At 47.3% G+C, this 14,008-nt stretch overlaps 2 protein-coding genes across 2 annotated transcripts in view; one reads left to right on the top strand and one right to left on the bottom strand.

The window, feature by feature from the left end:
* Positions 1-14,008, bottom strand: part of pcxa (pyruvate carboxylase a) — a 72,572-nt gene that overhangs the window by 12,262 nt on the left and 46,302 nt on the right. Inside the window, exon 11 of the mRNA XM_035527368.1 lies at positions 2-146. Within this exon, the coding sequence (XP_035383261.1) occupies positions 2-146 (145 nt within the window). The remainder of the gene's footprint in view (position 1; positions 147-14,008) is intronic.
* lrfn4a (leucine rich repeat and fibronectin type III domain containing 4a) lies at positions 4,251-13,105 on the top strand. Its single transcript, XM_027023842.2, has 4 exons — positions 4,251-4,593; positions 5,239-5,765; positions 7,154-8,756; positions 11,141-13,105. The coding sequence occupies exons 3-4, from the start codon at positions 7,177-7,179 to the stop codon at positions 12,210-12,212; spliced, it is 2,652 nt and encodes an 883-aa protein (XP_026879643.2). The 5' UTR covers positions 4,251-4,593; positions 5,239-5,765; positions 7,154-7,176; the 3' UTR covers positions 12,213-13,105.

Raw genomic sequence — 14,008 nt, 5'->3', positions numbered from 1 at the left:
CCTAGGTAATGCAGGAGTTTCTGGGCTCGATTCTGGACCGGTTTCATGTTGAAGAGGTCCGGGTTCTCGTCGATGAACTGTGTGTCTACGGTGCCATAAAGGAACTGGTCATTACTCAACACATTCTGGAGGAAAGGAATGTTGGTCTGGAAAGAGAAAGAAACAAACAGAACGACTGTGGTTACTTGAAGTTACTGAGAATGGAGTGCCAGAGAGCTTGACAAAGCACTCTGAGACACACACACACACACACACACACAGCTAAAGGTGCAAATGCTTTTACAGGGGTAAATGGGGGCTCTAAATGGGTAGTCCTAAAATCAATACCATTATCTAAACACTTGATACCCTTTTCCATCACACAGCCCTCTGTGTGACTGTAAATGTATGTGAGAGGGGGAGCTGGAGAGACAGAGGGAGCAGGAGGCGAAGCTCGAGAGAGCACACGAAGGTTTCTCGAGGTCATCGGCTACAGCATATACACTGGTCATGCACAAAGGAACAACCTCATTTTCTAAAAAGTCTGTGGAAGGCTTTTTAAACTTTGCAGGTTTTAACAGCCTCTGGGCCAGACATAACCAACTCGGTCTCCTGCTCTGGAGGGCATCACAACATGGCTCACTGCAAACGGATCTCCCGGAGGCATTCGTGCGTATCCCAGCACAGGGCTCACGTGATGGAGATGACGAGAGGGGAGCGGGAGAAATGAAAGCCAGAGCCGGGATAAAAGCGAGTGGGAAGAGAGGGGGGATATGAAATAAGGAGCGGCAGCGTGAGAGACAGACGGTAACGCTCGTAATTGGAGCCTGTACCGTGCATTCCACCTCCACAGACAGAGAGCTGCACACAGACATGGACGGAGGCACAGACACAGACAGAGACCATGGTGGAGTGACGGAGTCCCTAAAAAGGCAAAGAAATTGGGAGAGAAATGGAATCAGACTGAGGAAGAAAAAGAGTAAAAGTTTGAGGAAGCCAGAGAGGGAGAAGAAAGACAGAACTCAGCTCTGCTCTACTGTTGTAAGGCTCTTGAAAACTCAGAAGAACTCTGACCCAGATTCCTCTGCTTGCAGAACCAATCGTATCCTTCACTCCTCTTTATACCCATTAGCCCCCCCAAACACACACACCTAACAAAACATCCTCCACTGATCTCTCTCCCCATTAGCCACCCCAGCCCATACACGAATTACACATGACCAACAACCCAGGGATTAGCACTAATGGATGACTACATAAGAGTATATGCGCAGAACAAAGTAGGTGTGGCTAAACCATTTCAGAAGCTAGACAGTTTAAAAAAAAACAATTCTGAGGAAACCTGAAAGATGGGGAGTGAACAAACACAGGGAAGCAAGGCTCACAGATGAGAAAGAGAGTTCATCACCACCACCACCTGGACTATGAAAGTATGTGAGAAATCTAACCTTAATTCAAGAAAAGAATTCTTACAAAAATAACGTCCTGTTTCACTAAGGTACAAGTAATACATGCAGGGCAAATACCCTTAGTCATCTGTCAAACTGAACTCAAACTAAATCAGGCCAAATACCCTTCATATTTTGTTAACATGAATACACAAATGAAACCAAACCAAACCTTCTCGACATTTGTAAATCAGAAACTCACACTATATAAACTTTATACATATATGAATTGCTATGATATACCTACATAATCCCCATATTCATATAACTTGAAATATAATGAATGTGCATGGAACAGGAAGTGTATTTCCTGAGCTGGATAGCGTGACAGGTAAAACCTTCAAAAGGTGGTTGTTGGACATTAGCAGGAGCCGGCTGTACCATGGGTACATCATGTTTCCAAAACTGCAAATCAGACATCACAGTCATGCCAATCCTAAATATGGAAGACTTGGCAGGAGAAAGCTCTGGTTTACAAAACCACAAATACAAGCCTCAAGATTCAATGGATATCGCTGGATATACATGTTCACTCACCTCACCCAGCAAGAAAAGTTGCAATCCTGCCAATAACCGAGTTTTTGATCTTTGAGAATGCTGTTGAGAATTACATTTTTAACAAATATTTTTCTGAATAAATGACTTCACTGAAAGGTTAGACGTCAGTGTAAGATCAAGCTGTTTAAACCCCCCCCCCCCCCCAACACACACACGGTTCAGATGGAAAATGGCCTGGTTGACATGCCAGGGTTTAAATCACATTACCCCCAGAGGGAGCCTTCATTGCCACAGCCATCTCAAAAACAACAACAACCACCTGCCTACATCCACACGATGAACAGTGAAGGCCTACAGAGAGAACAGACGCGCTCGCACGAAACACAAAGAGTGCATCACGCAGTGGTACACCACTGGAGAAGGTTTTCTGCCCACTAGCCTCACGGTTTTCAGAGTGACTGCATCAAGTGGGCGGCAGTGCAGGGAAAGGAGGAAAAAACAACAAAACATACGCACGGCAAAAACACAGCCCTTTAAAAAGTACAGAGAGCCTGAGCAGAGCGTCAAGGCCACCCGTTTGCCCAATCAAGACGGAATATTCAGAGTAGCTACTCGCTAAAAAGCAGGCAGGCAGGCATTCAAAGAGTAACGGCTACAACTGCGTTCATATAGAGAACCTGCTAAATGGCGGGACAAAAGCCAAGCCTAACGGCCGCGCTAGAGATGCGGACGAGGGATTGCCGCTCGCACGAGCAAGCGCACAAGTGTACAGTGAACAAGCTGTACTTGAGCAGAGAAGAGCTGTCCAAGGTTTTGAAAACTCTTATAGGTCCTTTCCACACACCCACCCCACCCCTTGTTGTTTTACAAAGTACTGTGGTCATTCACATCATTTTAAAGCATATGTTCAATAAAGGATACTGTTCCCTAGCTGTTTAGCGCTAATTAGCAGTAAGATTTTAAAAAGGTAGAAGTCCTGAAGCAACATCTTCCTCAATAGATCAAACGCAGCATACATTGCTTTAACACTATACAGGGAAACAGAAAAAAAATGTTTACCATTAGCTAGAGAAAAGATACAAGTAGCCAACTGCAATTAAGATAACACACAGACATCACAAGATAGCTCACTGATTTTAGTTGAATATAAAGGAATTTCAAAATTATCCAACATATGCACCAAACATTTAAAAAGAGTTTAACAATTAATAACAAAAGTCTTAGCCAGCAGACATGAAGTCGTGACTGGTAAAATCTGCTTGTACCCATCTTGCTCCCAATTTAACAGCTTTAGTTCACCAAGAATCAAGATATGTTCAGATGACAAAATGCTTTCGAGCAACAGCTGGTACTATCCTGCAGGTGTGGCTGAGAACCTGGGCACGTCACAAAACTGTGGCATGGAATTCATTACACCAGAACTCTGGACACGGCGTTAACCAGGGGCGCTGCTCTGACGACATGATTTCCGAACTAGTTTTTAAACTAGAGTTCAACTGCTGATGCAGATTAACTGAAAGCGCTGCTTCGACAATACAGCCTCCAACTACAGTGGAGTAAATCTGTAAGCGCTCCAGTAAGTGTTAGAGGAGGAGGCTCTCAGGGTCATTCGCCCCATCTCAGCAGGTCGGGCTTTGGCGCAAGCACCAGACACCGGGTACCGGCCGCCTGCCGACCCCGGCGCGCTGCTCTGCTGCGCGGCATTAGGCCTCTATATATAGCCCCACTCCGAGACAGGCTGCGACTGACTCACTCAGCGCACCTAAACGCGCCAATCCCAGAAAAGCAACAGGGACGATGTGAGGCACAGAGGAAAGAGAGCGGCTGCGATCACTCCCCGATGATTTCACACTAATGCCTCCCTGCAGCCTTGCTGGTTGGGTTAATATGTAAACACTTTGGCCTTTCCAGTTCGGAGCACACCGGTGAGCTGCCAGGCTAGTGCACTAATACTTCTTATGAAGTAGGAAGGAATCACTAGGGAGTGACTACTATGAGCTGGTGCAAGCTGAAGTGCATAGCTGCAACTCCATGGCACCTGCTTTTACAAAAGGTAAAAAGAGGCAGGGCTCTGAGCTGCTGCTTCTCCACCTCCTCACAGCCCCTGGCTCCTCTCTCCCGCCTCCATCCATGTCCACTCGGCCTCCCCTCTCCTGTTCCACTTCTCTACTCGCATCACAAGCCAGGACAGCTCCAAACTCTCCAGCTTCCCCCTTCCCCTCCTCCTCCTCCTCCTCCTCTCTCGCTCCATCTCTCCGCCCCCCGCTCTCTCGCTCCGCTCTCCCTGTGGCAGACACGCAGCAGTCGCGCGGACACGCGCACACATGCTCCGTCTCCCTCTCATGCCCAGACACAGACGTCGGCTCGCTGCACCAAAAGCCACAAATCGCCGAGTGCGAGTCTCTGGAGCAGCGGCGGACTGGCGAAGCAAAGCATCAACTGACGGGCAGCAGCGATCACAGCACCGCAACAGAGCCGTGTGATGCTTTCCAGATCAGCGCGCCCAGCTCCCCCGGACCAGTACGCGGGATTGAAATAAACGGGAGGGGGCAGTGGGAGCAGGTGTGAGGAGGCTCCCTGAAGCGCTCCATAAAAGGGGAGCACACGGTGCCAGGCGGAGTGGGGAGGATTACGGTTCTCTCGGGAGGAGGCGAGGAGCAATGAAAAGGTTGGTAAAATGTTTTTCGGATCTCCTTGTCCACTCATTTTGAGCGAAGGCTACAGGGGAGATGGGAGAGTGGAGAGGGAGCTAAGGAAATAACTCCAGACTTGAGACAAAATGTGAGACTGGATGTGAGATTAATCGCAGAGCAATCGGCAGGGGCTGGGACAGGTGGGAAACATGCAGATTATATATATATATATATATATTTTTTAAATTATTAAATAAATAAATAAATAAATAAATAAATAGAAAAACACACACACACACACACACACACACACACACACACACACACACACACACACACACGAAAACAGGTCTCAGAAGAAGCCTGCAGGGGCTGCCTGTAAACTAAGTAGATTATTTGTACCCATTTTCAGAAAGATCCCATAAAATTTGCAACCTCCAATACTAACTTCACAAGATGGAGAGGTCATCTTCCACACGGCTAGAGAAAGTGATGGATTAAAAGTAGCAGTGCTGAAGCATGAGGGATTCCTGAAAGGCTACAAGATCGGCAGTTGAGGCTAAGATTCCTCTGTCATAACAGAGCAGCAGACCCGAGACAGACAGAAGCAGAGGAGTCGTGCCCGGCTCGCAGCACTCATTAAATGTCTGACGCGCTCTGTGTTTTCCCTTCTCTGCCAGCTCTCGCTCTCCAGCCAGACGGACCGCACGGCACTCGCAGCCCTCGGCCGTTCCGTAGCCGGGGAGAAGCTCGGTAAACGCTACAGCACTAGTGGGTACATGCCGACTGCAGCCGTACACCCTGATCTGGGATTTTGGACGCCAGTGGAGAACAATCTGACCTGAAGGGATAAAATCCAGGAAACAGACAAACAAGGAGTAATGAGAGGCAATGACCCTTCACACCCCTCGCATTTGGATAACTAGGGAGTTACAAAAGAGCTGCACGCACAGAAGGCATTCGAGTTAATAATAATGTGATGGTCTTCAGTTAATTGGTTTGATGGATCATCTCCTGGGATCAAGGACGTAATGAAATTCAACAAGGAGAGGAAAATCAATGCTCTGGCATGCTCGTCTACGCCACTTGTCTCCATGTTCCTGCCTGGGTTTTCCTCTTAAAATCTGAGGGAACCAGCAGAACGGCTGCCAGGGAATGGACAGGATAGATTTCCATTTTACATCTTGATGCGACACGGACATATCAGGTACAAAACAACATTTCTCTCTCCCTCCCCCTCACGCACACACACACACAGTGAGAAGATGAAAGCTCATGAAACTCCACATGCTTGCAGGGAAGGGTTTTCAGGCCATTATAGTCTAGTCCTGCACCAAATTATGCCATCAGTAGTGATTTATTACCGAAACTTTCTTTAGTTCAAGTCTAGGCTTGATCTGTGTCAAAGAAACTAACCAGCCCTCATTTTACAAAATCTTAAAACTGAAGCAAAAAATTCTCAACTCAATAATTGACTAAATTCACACACAGAGCTAATTTTAGTTCGTTAGGTTGAGGTTATACTGATGCTCTCATCACACCCCCACCCTGTCTCACAAGTGTACACACACACACTACTCTGTCAAACTGTGTTCTGTGAGCATGACAGTGGAACCATTATGTAAGGCTCAAAGGAGCAGAAATCGAGTGTTCCAAGTCACATAAAGATAAAGAAAAGCATACAACACACCAACATAACGATCCCATCAATTGCCATCAACAGCAGCGCAGTAAACCCACTGAAGCGTCCACTGCTAACATTCAAAATTGCTGGTGTATTAGAAAGCAGAGGACTTCCATCATGGGCATAAAAGGCGATCTGGCTTCTTTTAAACTCCAGCATCTCAGACAGGGCTCTAACACCATGACACAGCACACACATTAGTGCAGGCAGTAATGAATCAGGGTAATGGAGCAATCAGGCCACTATGAAGCAGCAGGCAGGAGAGAGAACAGAACTAAGAGGACATGGCTCCAAAGTAAACAGACTTCGACTGTGCACACAGACACAACAGAAACCCTCCGATCCCACATCTGCGACGTACAGAAGAGATGGGTCATTCATCACTGGCCTGAGACAGGTCATACGGGCCCTCGTCTCTGGCAACCACACACGCTCCACCTCTCACTCTCGACACATGACAAAATATTAACTTTTTACTACACTTCCCCCTTACACAGAAATTCAAGCAACCGTCTAAAAAAAAAAAAAAAAATTCAGGTTGGCCATTTATCACCGGTGGTGGATATCGGTAACTAAGCTCTCCAGGAGTTCCACTGTGAATTGATACATAGTTGGATTAATCAAGCGAACCTTGGATGGTGGGGTGGGTTGGCACCACACCAACACCCTGGAAATTAATGATCTATTCATGGATTCTTTCACAAATGTAGTTGAAGCGCAGGACAATGGATTATCAATACAATGAATACAGATTCACGAGCTCAAGCTGAAACACCCAGCGGGTGCCGGCTTAAAGCAAGCTGTTAAATAATTCATCATCTTTCGACATAAATTCAAGTAAAGTAATTCTATTGCTACAGGTGATTTCATGAGAGGAAACGGCTGACATTGTGGTTTCTCTTTCTATACAGGTCTGTGGATAAAAACATCCATCATGCCAAGCCCAGAACTGCTGGTAAAGATCTTACCGCTGGGACGGCTGTATGACTCGAAATGCATCTGCCCCAAAAGAGCAAATCCCTGTCTGGTGTCCCCAGTGACTCTGCTGTGGTTGGGCCTAGTGAGCTATGTCCTGCTGGGGTTCAATCCAGGCGTGTTCGCTGGGGAGACTTGGGGCATGGTGTCCATCTGCCCCTTCCACTGTGTGTGTCGGAATCTATCCGAATCTCTGAGCACTCTGTGCGTTAACAAAGGACTGCTCTTTGTCCCGCCGAACATCGACCGTCGCACTGTGGAGCTTCGCCTTGCCGACAACTACATATTGGAAGTGGGTGGGGCTGACTTTGCCAACATGACAGGACTGGTGGATCTGACGCTGTCCCGAAACACCATCCATGCCCTGAGGCCACTGGCCTTCGTTGACCTGGAAAGCCTGCGATCGCTGCACCTGGACACAAACCGGCTGACTGTGGTGGGACCTCAGGATCTCACAGGCCTCCTCAACCTTCAGCATCTCTTCATTAACAACAACCAGCTCACAGATGTCTCAGCTGATGCCTTTGATGACTTCCTGCTAAGTCTGGAGGACCTGGACTTGTCCTACAACAACCTCCGCAGGGTTCCCTGGGAAGCCATCCAGAACATGGCCAGTCTAAACACCCTCAACCTAGACCACAACCTCATTGACCAGATCGCTGAGGGCACTTTCAGCGAACTCTACAAGCTCTCCCGTCTGGACATGACCTCGAACAGGCTGCAGACACTTCCCCCAGATCCCTTGTTCTCCCGGTCACAGATTGGTGTGGTTAGCCCCACCCCCTACAATGCAATCATCAGCCTGAACTTTGGCGGGAACCCTCTGCACTGCAACTGTGAGCTGTTGTGGCTGCGGAGGCTGACCCGCGAGGACGACATGGAGACCTGCGCCACACCTGCACATCTCGCCGGCCGCTACTTCTGGTCCATCCCGGAGGAAGAATTCACGTGCGAGCCTCCGCTCATCACCCGTAACACCAACAAGCTATGGGTTCTGGAGGGGCAAAGAGCCACACTCAAGTGCCGTGCCATCGGTGACCCTGAGCCGGTCATCCACTGGGTGTCCCCAGATGACCGCATCGTGGCCAACACTAGCCGAATCCATTCGTATTACAACGGCACCTTGGATTTCCTGGTGACCCGGTCCAGAGATGACGGCGCTTATACCTGCATTGCCATCAATGCCGCTGGAGAGTCCACTGCACAGGTGGACCTCAAGATCATCCCCCTGCCTCACCGGGGCAACGGTACTGTGTCCCTCACTCACCCCCGAGACCCTGGTTCATCTGACATCAGCAGTGGTCGAGGAGGGTCTGCTGGGGGCATGGGGGTAGTAACAGTGAGGAACGTGACTGGAGGTGAGGGAGAGAATGGAAACAGTGGTTCTCACACTGGAACAGAGAGACTGGTAGGAGTCCTCAGCGTGACTTCCAACTCTGCCCAGGTGCGTTGGTATATGGGCAGAACAACTCTGCCTTACCTAGTATGGATGTTCCAGATTCAGTACAACAGTACAGCTGATGACGCCCTTGTGTACAGGTAAGATGAGCTTACCCAGTTCAGTAGTAGTGAAACACTGCACATGGCCTGAAAAGGTCTTCGATAGGTTCACCAAAAACACAGGTTTTAGTTGGAGTTCACGTCTATGGATTACAGGCATCCAATGATGAAATCCATCCCAATTGATGAAAGGAGGAGGTCAAGATAAACAGAGGAGACATATTGAGCCATGAGGGCTCAGGAGATGCTGGGAAATATTTATAGTCAGATGGAGTAGAAAGTGAGAGAGGACCTGCTGACTCCAAGTACGGAAGGATGAGCTCTTTAAAAAACTGAAACTAATCTAAACAGAGGGGGAAGAGCGTGAGAAGGGAGCAATGGGACAGTGCAGGACATGATGGGAGGAGGATGCCTGTGGTAGATGTTTATGAAAGAGCTGATCACAGAGGTGAAGGGAGTGACTCAGTATTCTGGACAAATGTGAGCAGCTTTGAGGGCTTTGCAAAAACAAGCCTGTTGACACTGCATTCTGCATCCCACCAGGGTCAGGCAAGTGTCTCGGTCCCTGCGCCCACTTCTTTCACGTGTTCTCATGATGTCCCTAACCCAACCCGGCCCCCTCGCTGTGCCACTCAGCCTCCAGCCTCACGCACGCCAAATGTCGACGTGCCCAAAAGCAAACACAGATGCGTTGCGCACACTCACGCATGCACCTTTAACTTGTTCAGGCTCACGGGTCTGCTAAACGTGTCCTCGGACACTGAGGAGGGCATATCGAAATACTGAAACAGGATGTTGAACAAATAGATTCAGCATTAAAACAAGATGCAATGGCTGAAAATGGCACAGAGAGACTGCACTGCATCATACAGTTGGTGTCCTATAATGGAAATCAATGATGCACAGTGAAAGGGAGAGGAGGAAGTTTACGCGACGCAGATAAAAATACACACACAAAAAAAGAGGATAAGGAAAGAAGGAGGAGAGGTACAAAAGGAGGAGTGGGCTGAGGTAAACCTCACTGGTTCTTTCCCCTTTCAATCAGTTTCTCAGCAATGGTAGCCAGTGCAGGGGAATGAGTGGGACAGCAAGCCTACAACGCTGATAACGGAGCTGTTACTAATGCTTAGTTCATCAGCATGCAAATGCTCTCTGCCTGAACACCCGATGCGGGTGTGGACCAGTAAATGACTTCCACAATACGTTATAATGACACTGCACACATTTCATGCGGCACTGCACTGGCTGTTGACAGAGGAAATATTCCCAAAAGGGGCTTCTCCGGATGTTTTCAATTAGACTTGGAAATAATGAGAAGTGCAGATGAACCCAGGTGGTGAAGGAGTTCCGATTAGATGTGGAAATCTGCTTGACTGCCGTACCTCTAGAATACAGAAGATGCTAATCAGTACACGCATGTCTCGAGTGCCACAATCACAGCATCGGAACAATCTGTGAACTTCACTCATTTTGTTCAGCAGCTCAGGAATATTGCAATTCATAGAGGTAGGACTACATGCAGCCGTCACTGCGAAATGGTCCACAGTTTCCTAAACAGCACATGACGAGGTGTTCACGACGGCGCTTGTAATTCTTGATACATTCGATATTCGGAACGCATGCGTGTGGAAGTACGTCCGTGCACGGTGGTCTCTGACATGCAGCTAAGAATTGGAATCCCAAATAAGAAGCAGCTAGCCAGCATATAAATACACAATTCAGGGCTACATTTGTTCAGCGAGAGTAGAATCCACTTTACTTAAGGCCTCGGGTAACAGGAAGAGCAGTGAAGAAGTACATAAATGAAAGACCAAACAAACAGAACAACAGTAGGTTGGCATATGTAAGGCAAGAGGAACAAAAAAAAGCCATAGGCAGAGATTAAAAATTGCTCAAGACCATTTTTGCAACAGTTGGCAATTGCCTCTCAATGTCAAATGCCTCAATTTCATGTAGCCATCCTAGGCAGAGTTATTATGGACATTTACACACCAGTACAGTCCAGTGGCCCCAGTTGGAGTGGATCATTAATGAGCATCATGTTTACCTTCTTTCAGTAGGAGTCTGAAGCAATCATGATGACTTTGAGATATTAAAAGACAAGTACAGTGGGAGTCCTCCAGAGAACAATGTTTCTGCTTCATTGCTAAGTGTCTACGATTTTCCCTGAATTTCCTCATTTCCACATTCGCTTTGTTGCAGGATATTGATTTAGGCCATTTCCACTACAAAAGAGTAGCTTTCAGGAGCTCTCCACTTTGAGTAGAGCCATAATCATCATTAGTGCACTCGAGTTATTCCTTGTTGCATTTTATTTAATTCATTTTCCTTTTTTCGCTCGACAAGGTACACATTCTGTGGTACCCAGCTGATGCATTATTAGGCTCTTATTTTCCCTCTCTCCCTCTTTTCCCTCCTGGCAGAATCCTGCCTCCAACCAGCAACAGTTTCCTGCTGAAGAACCTGGTCTCTGGTGCGGACTACCGCCTGTGCGTCCTTGCTATATTTGATGATGGCATCTCCTCCCTGGCAACCACAAAAGTGTTGGGCTGCACGCAGTTCAGTACTAAAGAGGACTACCCAGAATGCCGCTCTCTGCAGGCTCATTTCCTGGGTGGCACGCTGACTGTGATGGTAGGCGGAGTAGTGGTGGTAACACTGCTGGTCTTCACTGTGGCTTTGATGGTGCGACACAGAGTGTGCGGAGACTGTCGGGATGAGGCCGCCCGGTCGGGCGAGTTCCTGCCAGTCAAAGGGGTGGACGTTTACGCCCAGACTAACGGAAACAACAGCGCGATGTTCTCCTTGCCAAATGGGGTGCTGGCCCAGCAGGCAAGAGCAGCACAAGCCAAAGCCAAGCACAAGGCACTTACGTTGGCCAAACTGAGCCCGGAGGCCCAGTGCAGCCAGGGTGCAGACGCCGACCCGGCGAGGATGAAGCGCTCTCCCCCTTTCACACCGGAGAGCGAGAGACTGACACTATATTACTCGTCAGGCAAAACCGCTCACACGCTGCCACTCCCTGCACACAAATCTGTGAAGCGTGCCGGCAAGCTCAAACTCCGAAGGCCTCAAGAGACAGACAGGGACCAGGAGAGTGAGCGAGGCAGTAGGCGAGGCTCGGCCTCGCCGTACCTCGCTCAGGCAGGGCAGGAGGGATGGGAGGGGATATCGGACTGTGGGCTGGGAGAGACTCAAGCCCAGGTGACCAGGCGCAGGTGCTCCTTTGACGTGGGCGAGGTGGCCACCACCACGTGTTACAGTTATGCCAAGCGGCTGAGCGTCATCTGGAACCGCCGCAGTCAGTCGTTGCACGGCATGCTGGTCCAGTGCGCATCCACCGGCAGCGTGTCCGGCGTAGGGGGCCAACAGTGTGGCCAGCCTGCACTGACACAAGGCTACCTGCGAGCCCACGCCTCCAACAACTCCTCCAACTCCAACTCAAACTGTAGCGGAACTGCCAAACCTGGAGACCTGGAGGAGAGCGTGGTGTAGGGAAGCCTGTGGGGAAGGTCAAGGGCAAGAGTGAAAGACACTTCAGTGTCTAATGCCAGCCTGAGGGGAAAAAAGACCCATATTTATCATCATGTGCCAAGCAGAAAAATGTGCCACGCAAAACGAAACAGGAATCGAATAGGGTAACCAAAAGTGTTTTCATATAAATGAAGCAAAAAGTCAACTTTAAATAAAACGCATTACCTGGAGAGGAGAAATGATGAGCTCTGTAAAGCACACAAAAGCTGCCCATTATTTAGTGACTGCTATTATTCCAAGACACTGAGGCCAAAATCAAATTCTAGGAAAACAAAAGAATTGCAGTTGGGCAGGGGGTAGGATTTTAAGAGATTAGATTCAAGGACACATTTGTTTGGTCGACAGTCCCCAAAGGATATGGGGATTACAAACTGGAGCTTCTGTTTCGACAAGATTAATTAACCAATTAATAAATTATTGAATAAATCAGCCACTAATTCATACTAGTGCAATGGCTTTTGAATGCAAATGATGTGTTCAAGAGAGGATAAACATCAGAAAAACAAACTGAGAGCAACCACACTATCCGCAGCAAGAAACACAGCACATTTTTAAGGCTTTCTGATGAATGGGGCAGTTAAATGAGTATAAATAGCCTGTAAAAGTTCTCTTTTCTTTTTGTGGTCATGTTGCTAATGAACTCTGATGAAACTGATGCAGTGCTACGTGTTAGAGCACTTCAAATGGACCCATTTGTTTCTATGTATGTACCATCGTTCAACAGTGGTTCCACAGATTTGACTTGCCAGTTTGAGTGTTTTCCATCTAGTTGTTTTTCTTCAGGATAATAAAACAACAAGCTTATGTTAAATTGACATTCTGAATTATGGAATAAAAGGTCGCTATTTTTCAGACACTAGATTTATTAGGATATATTATGATAAAATGCTAAAGGGACCTCTTCATAAATAAACTGCAAAAGAGACTTATCAGCCACCATTTCACAAGATGCCTACAGCTTCAAGAATAAGACACCTGCCAATAAACTTAATGGCTCTTATTCACTAAAGCATGCATATAAATGACCGGATTCTGAATAGAGGAAGATCACGAAAATTGCTGCTAGACATGATGCGAAAATTAAATTAAAACCAGGGAGAGAGAGAAAACATGGTCAATTATTCCTCATAGTCCCATGTGAAATAGCCGAATTAATGCATTCTAGGCATACGTTACAAGAAAGAATCACTACAAGTAACTTGTTTCTCCATGTGCTTTAGACTCTCAATATCAGAAAGTAGCAGGCAGGGTGTAAGTAAACAACTGCCAAATGTGTTACTTCCTGATATCAGTAAGCTTTGGCAGGAGATACCACGGCTACCATCATTTCAAAATTATGGCTTTGTATTTGCTTTAATAATTGAATGATATGGGGAAAAAAGCTAATTGTAATTTCATTTAGCTATTCTAGTCCAAGAACATACTATTGCATCCCAAGATTGGCTGGAAAACAGTAAACAAATTTTGCATATACACTGTTAGTGAATAAGACCCAGTGCCTCTACAATAATACTGTTCCGTATCTAATAGAATTCCTGTGGAGCGACAATTTGTTTCAAGAAAAGGATGTAAAAATTTATCATCATCATAAAAGTAAAAATAACAAACAATGAGGCTGTAGAGAGGAAATGGGAGGGCGTGCACATGGCAAATCCTGTACTGGCAGTGAAGCTGACCAAGCAGGTAAGCACAAATGTCAGAGCCAAAAGAACAATTGGCTCATTAAAAGGTGCACAAAAAGCCGCTTTAAGCATCAG

Source organism: Electrophorus electricus, chromosome 6, assembly GCF_013358815.1.
Source record: "Electrophorus electricus isolate fEleEle1 chromosome 6, fEleEle1.pri, whole genome shotgun sequence".
Classification (NCBI taxonomy): Eukaryota; Metazoa; Chordata; class Actinopteri; order Gymnotiformes; family Gymnotidae; genus Electrophorus; species Electrophorus electricus.
The sequence above is the reverse complement of the archived record's forward strand: the minus strand, read 5'-3'. Positions and strand labels throughout refer to the sequence as shown.

What these genes read in the sequence shown, in the direction of transcription:
- lrfn4a (XM_027023842.2), top strand. Translation starts at nt 7,177, where the DNA reads ATGCCAAGCCCAGAACTGCTGGTAAAGATCTTACCGCTGGGACGGCTG. An exon ending in GATGACGCCCTTGTGTACAG is followed by an intron (nt 8,757 to 11,140) that starts GTAAGATGAGCT and finishes CCCTCCTGGCAG; the next exon opens with AATCCTGCCTCCAACCAGCA.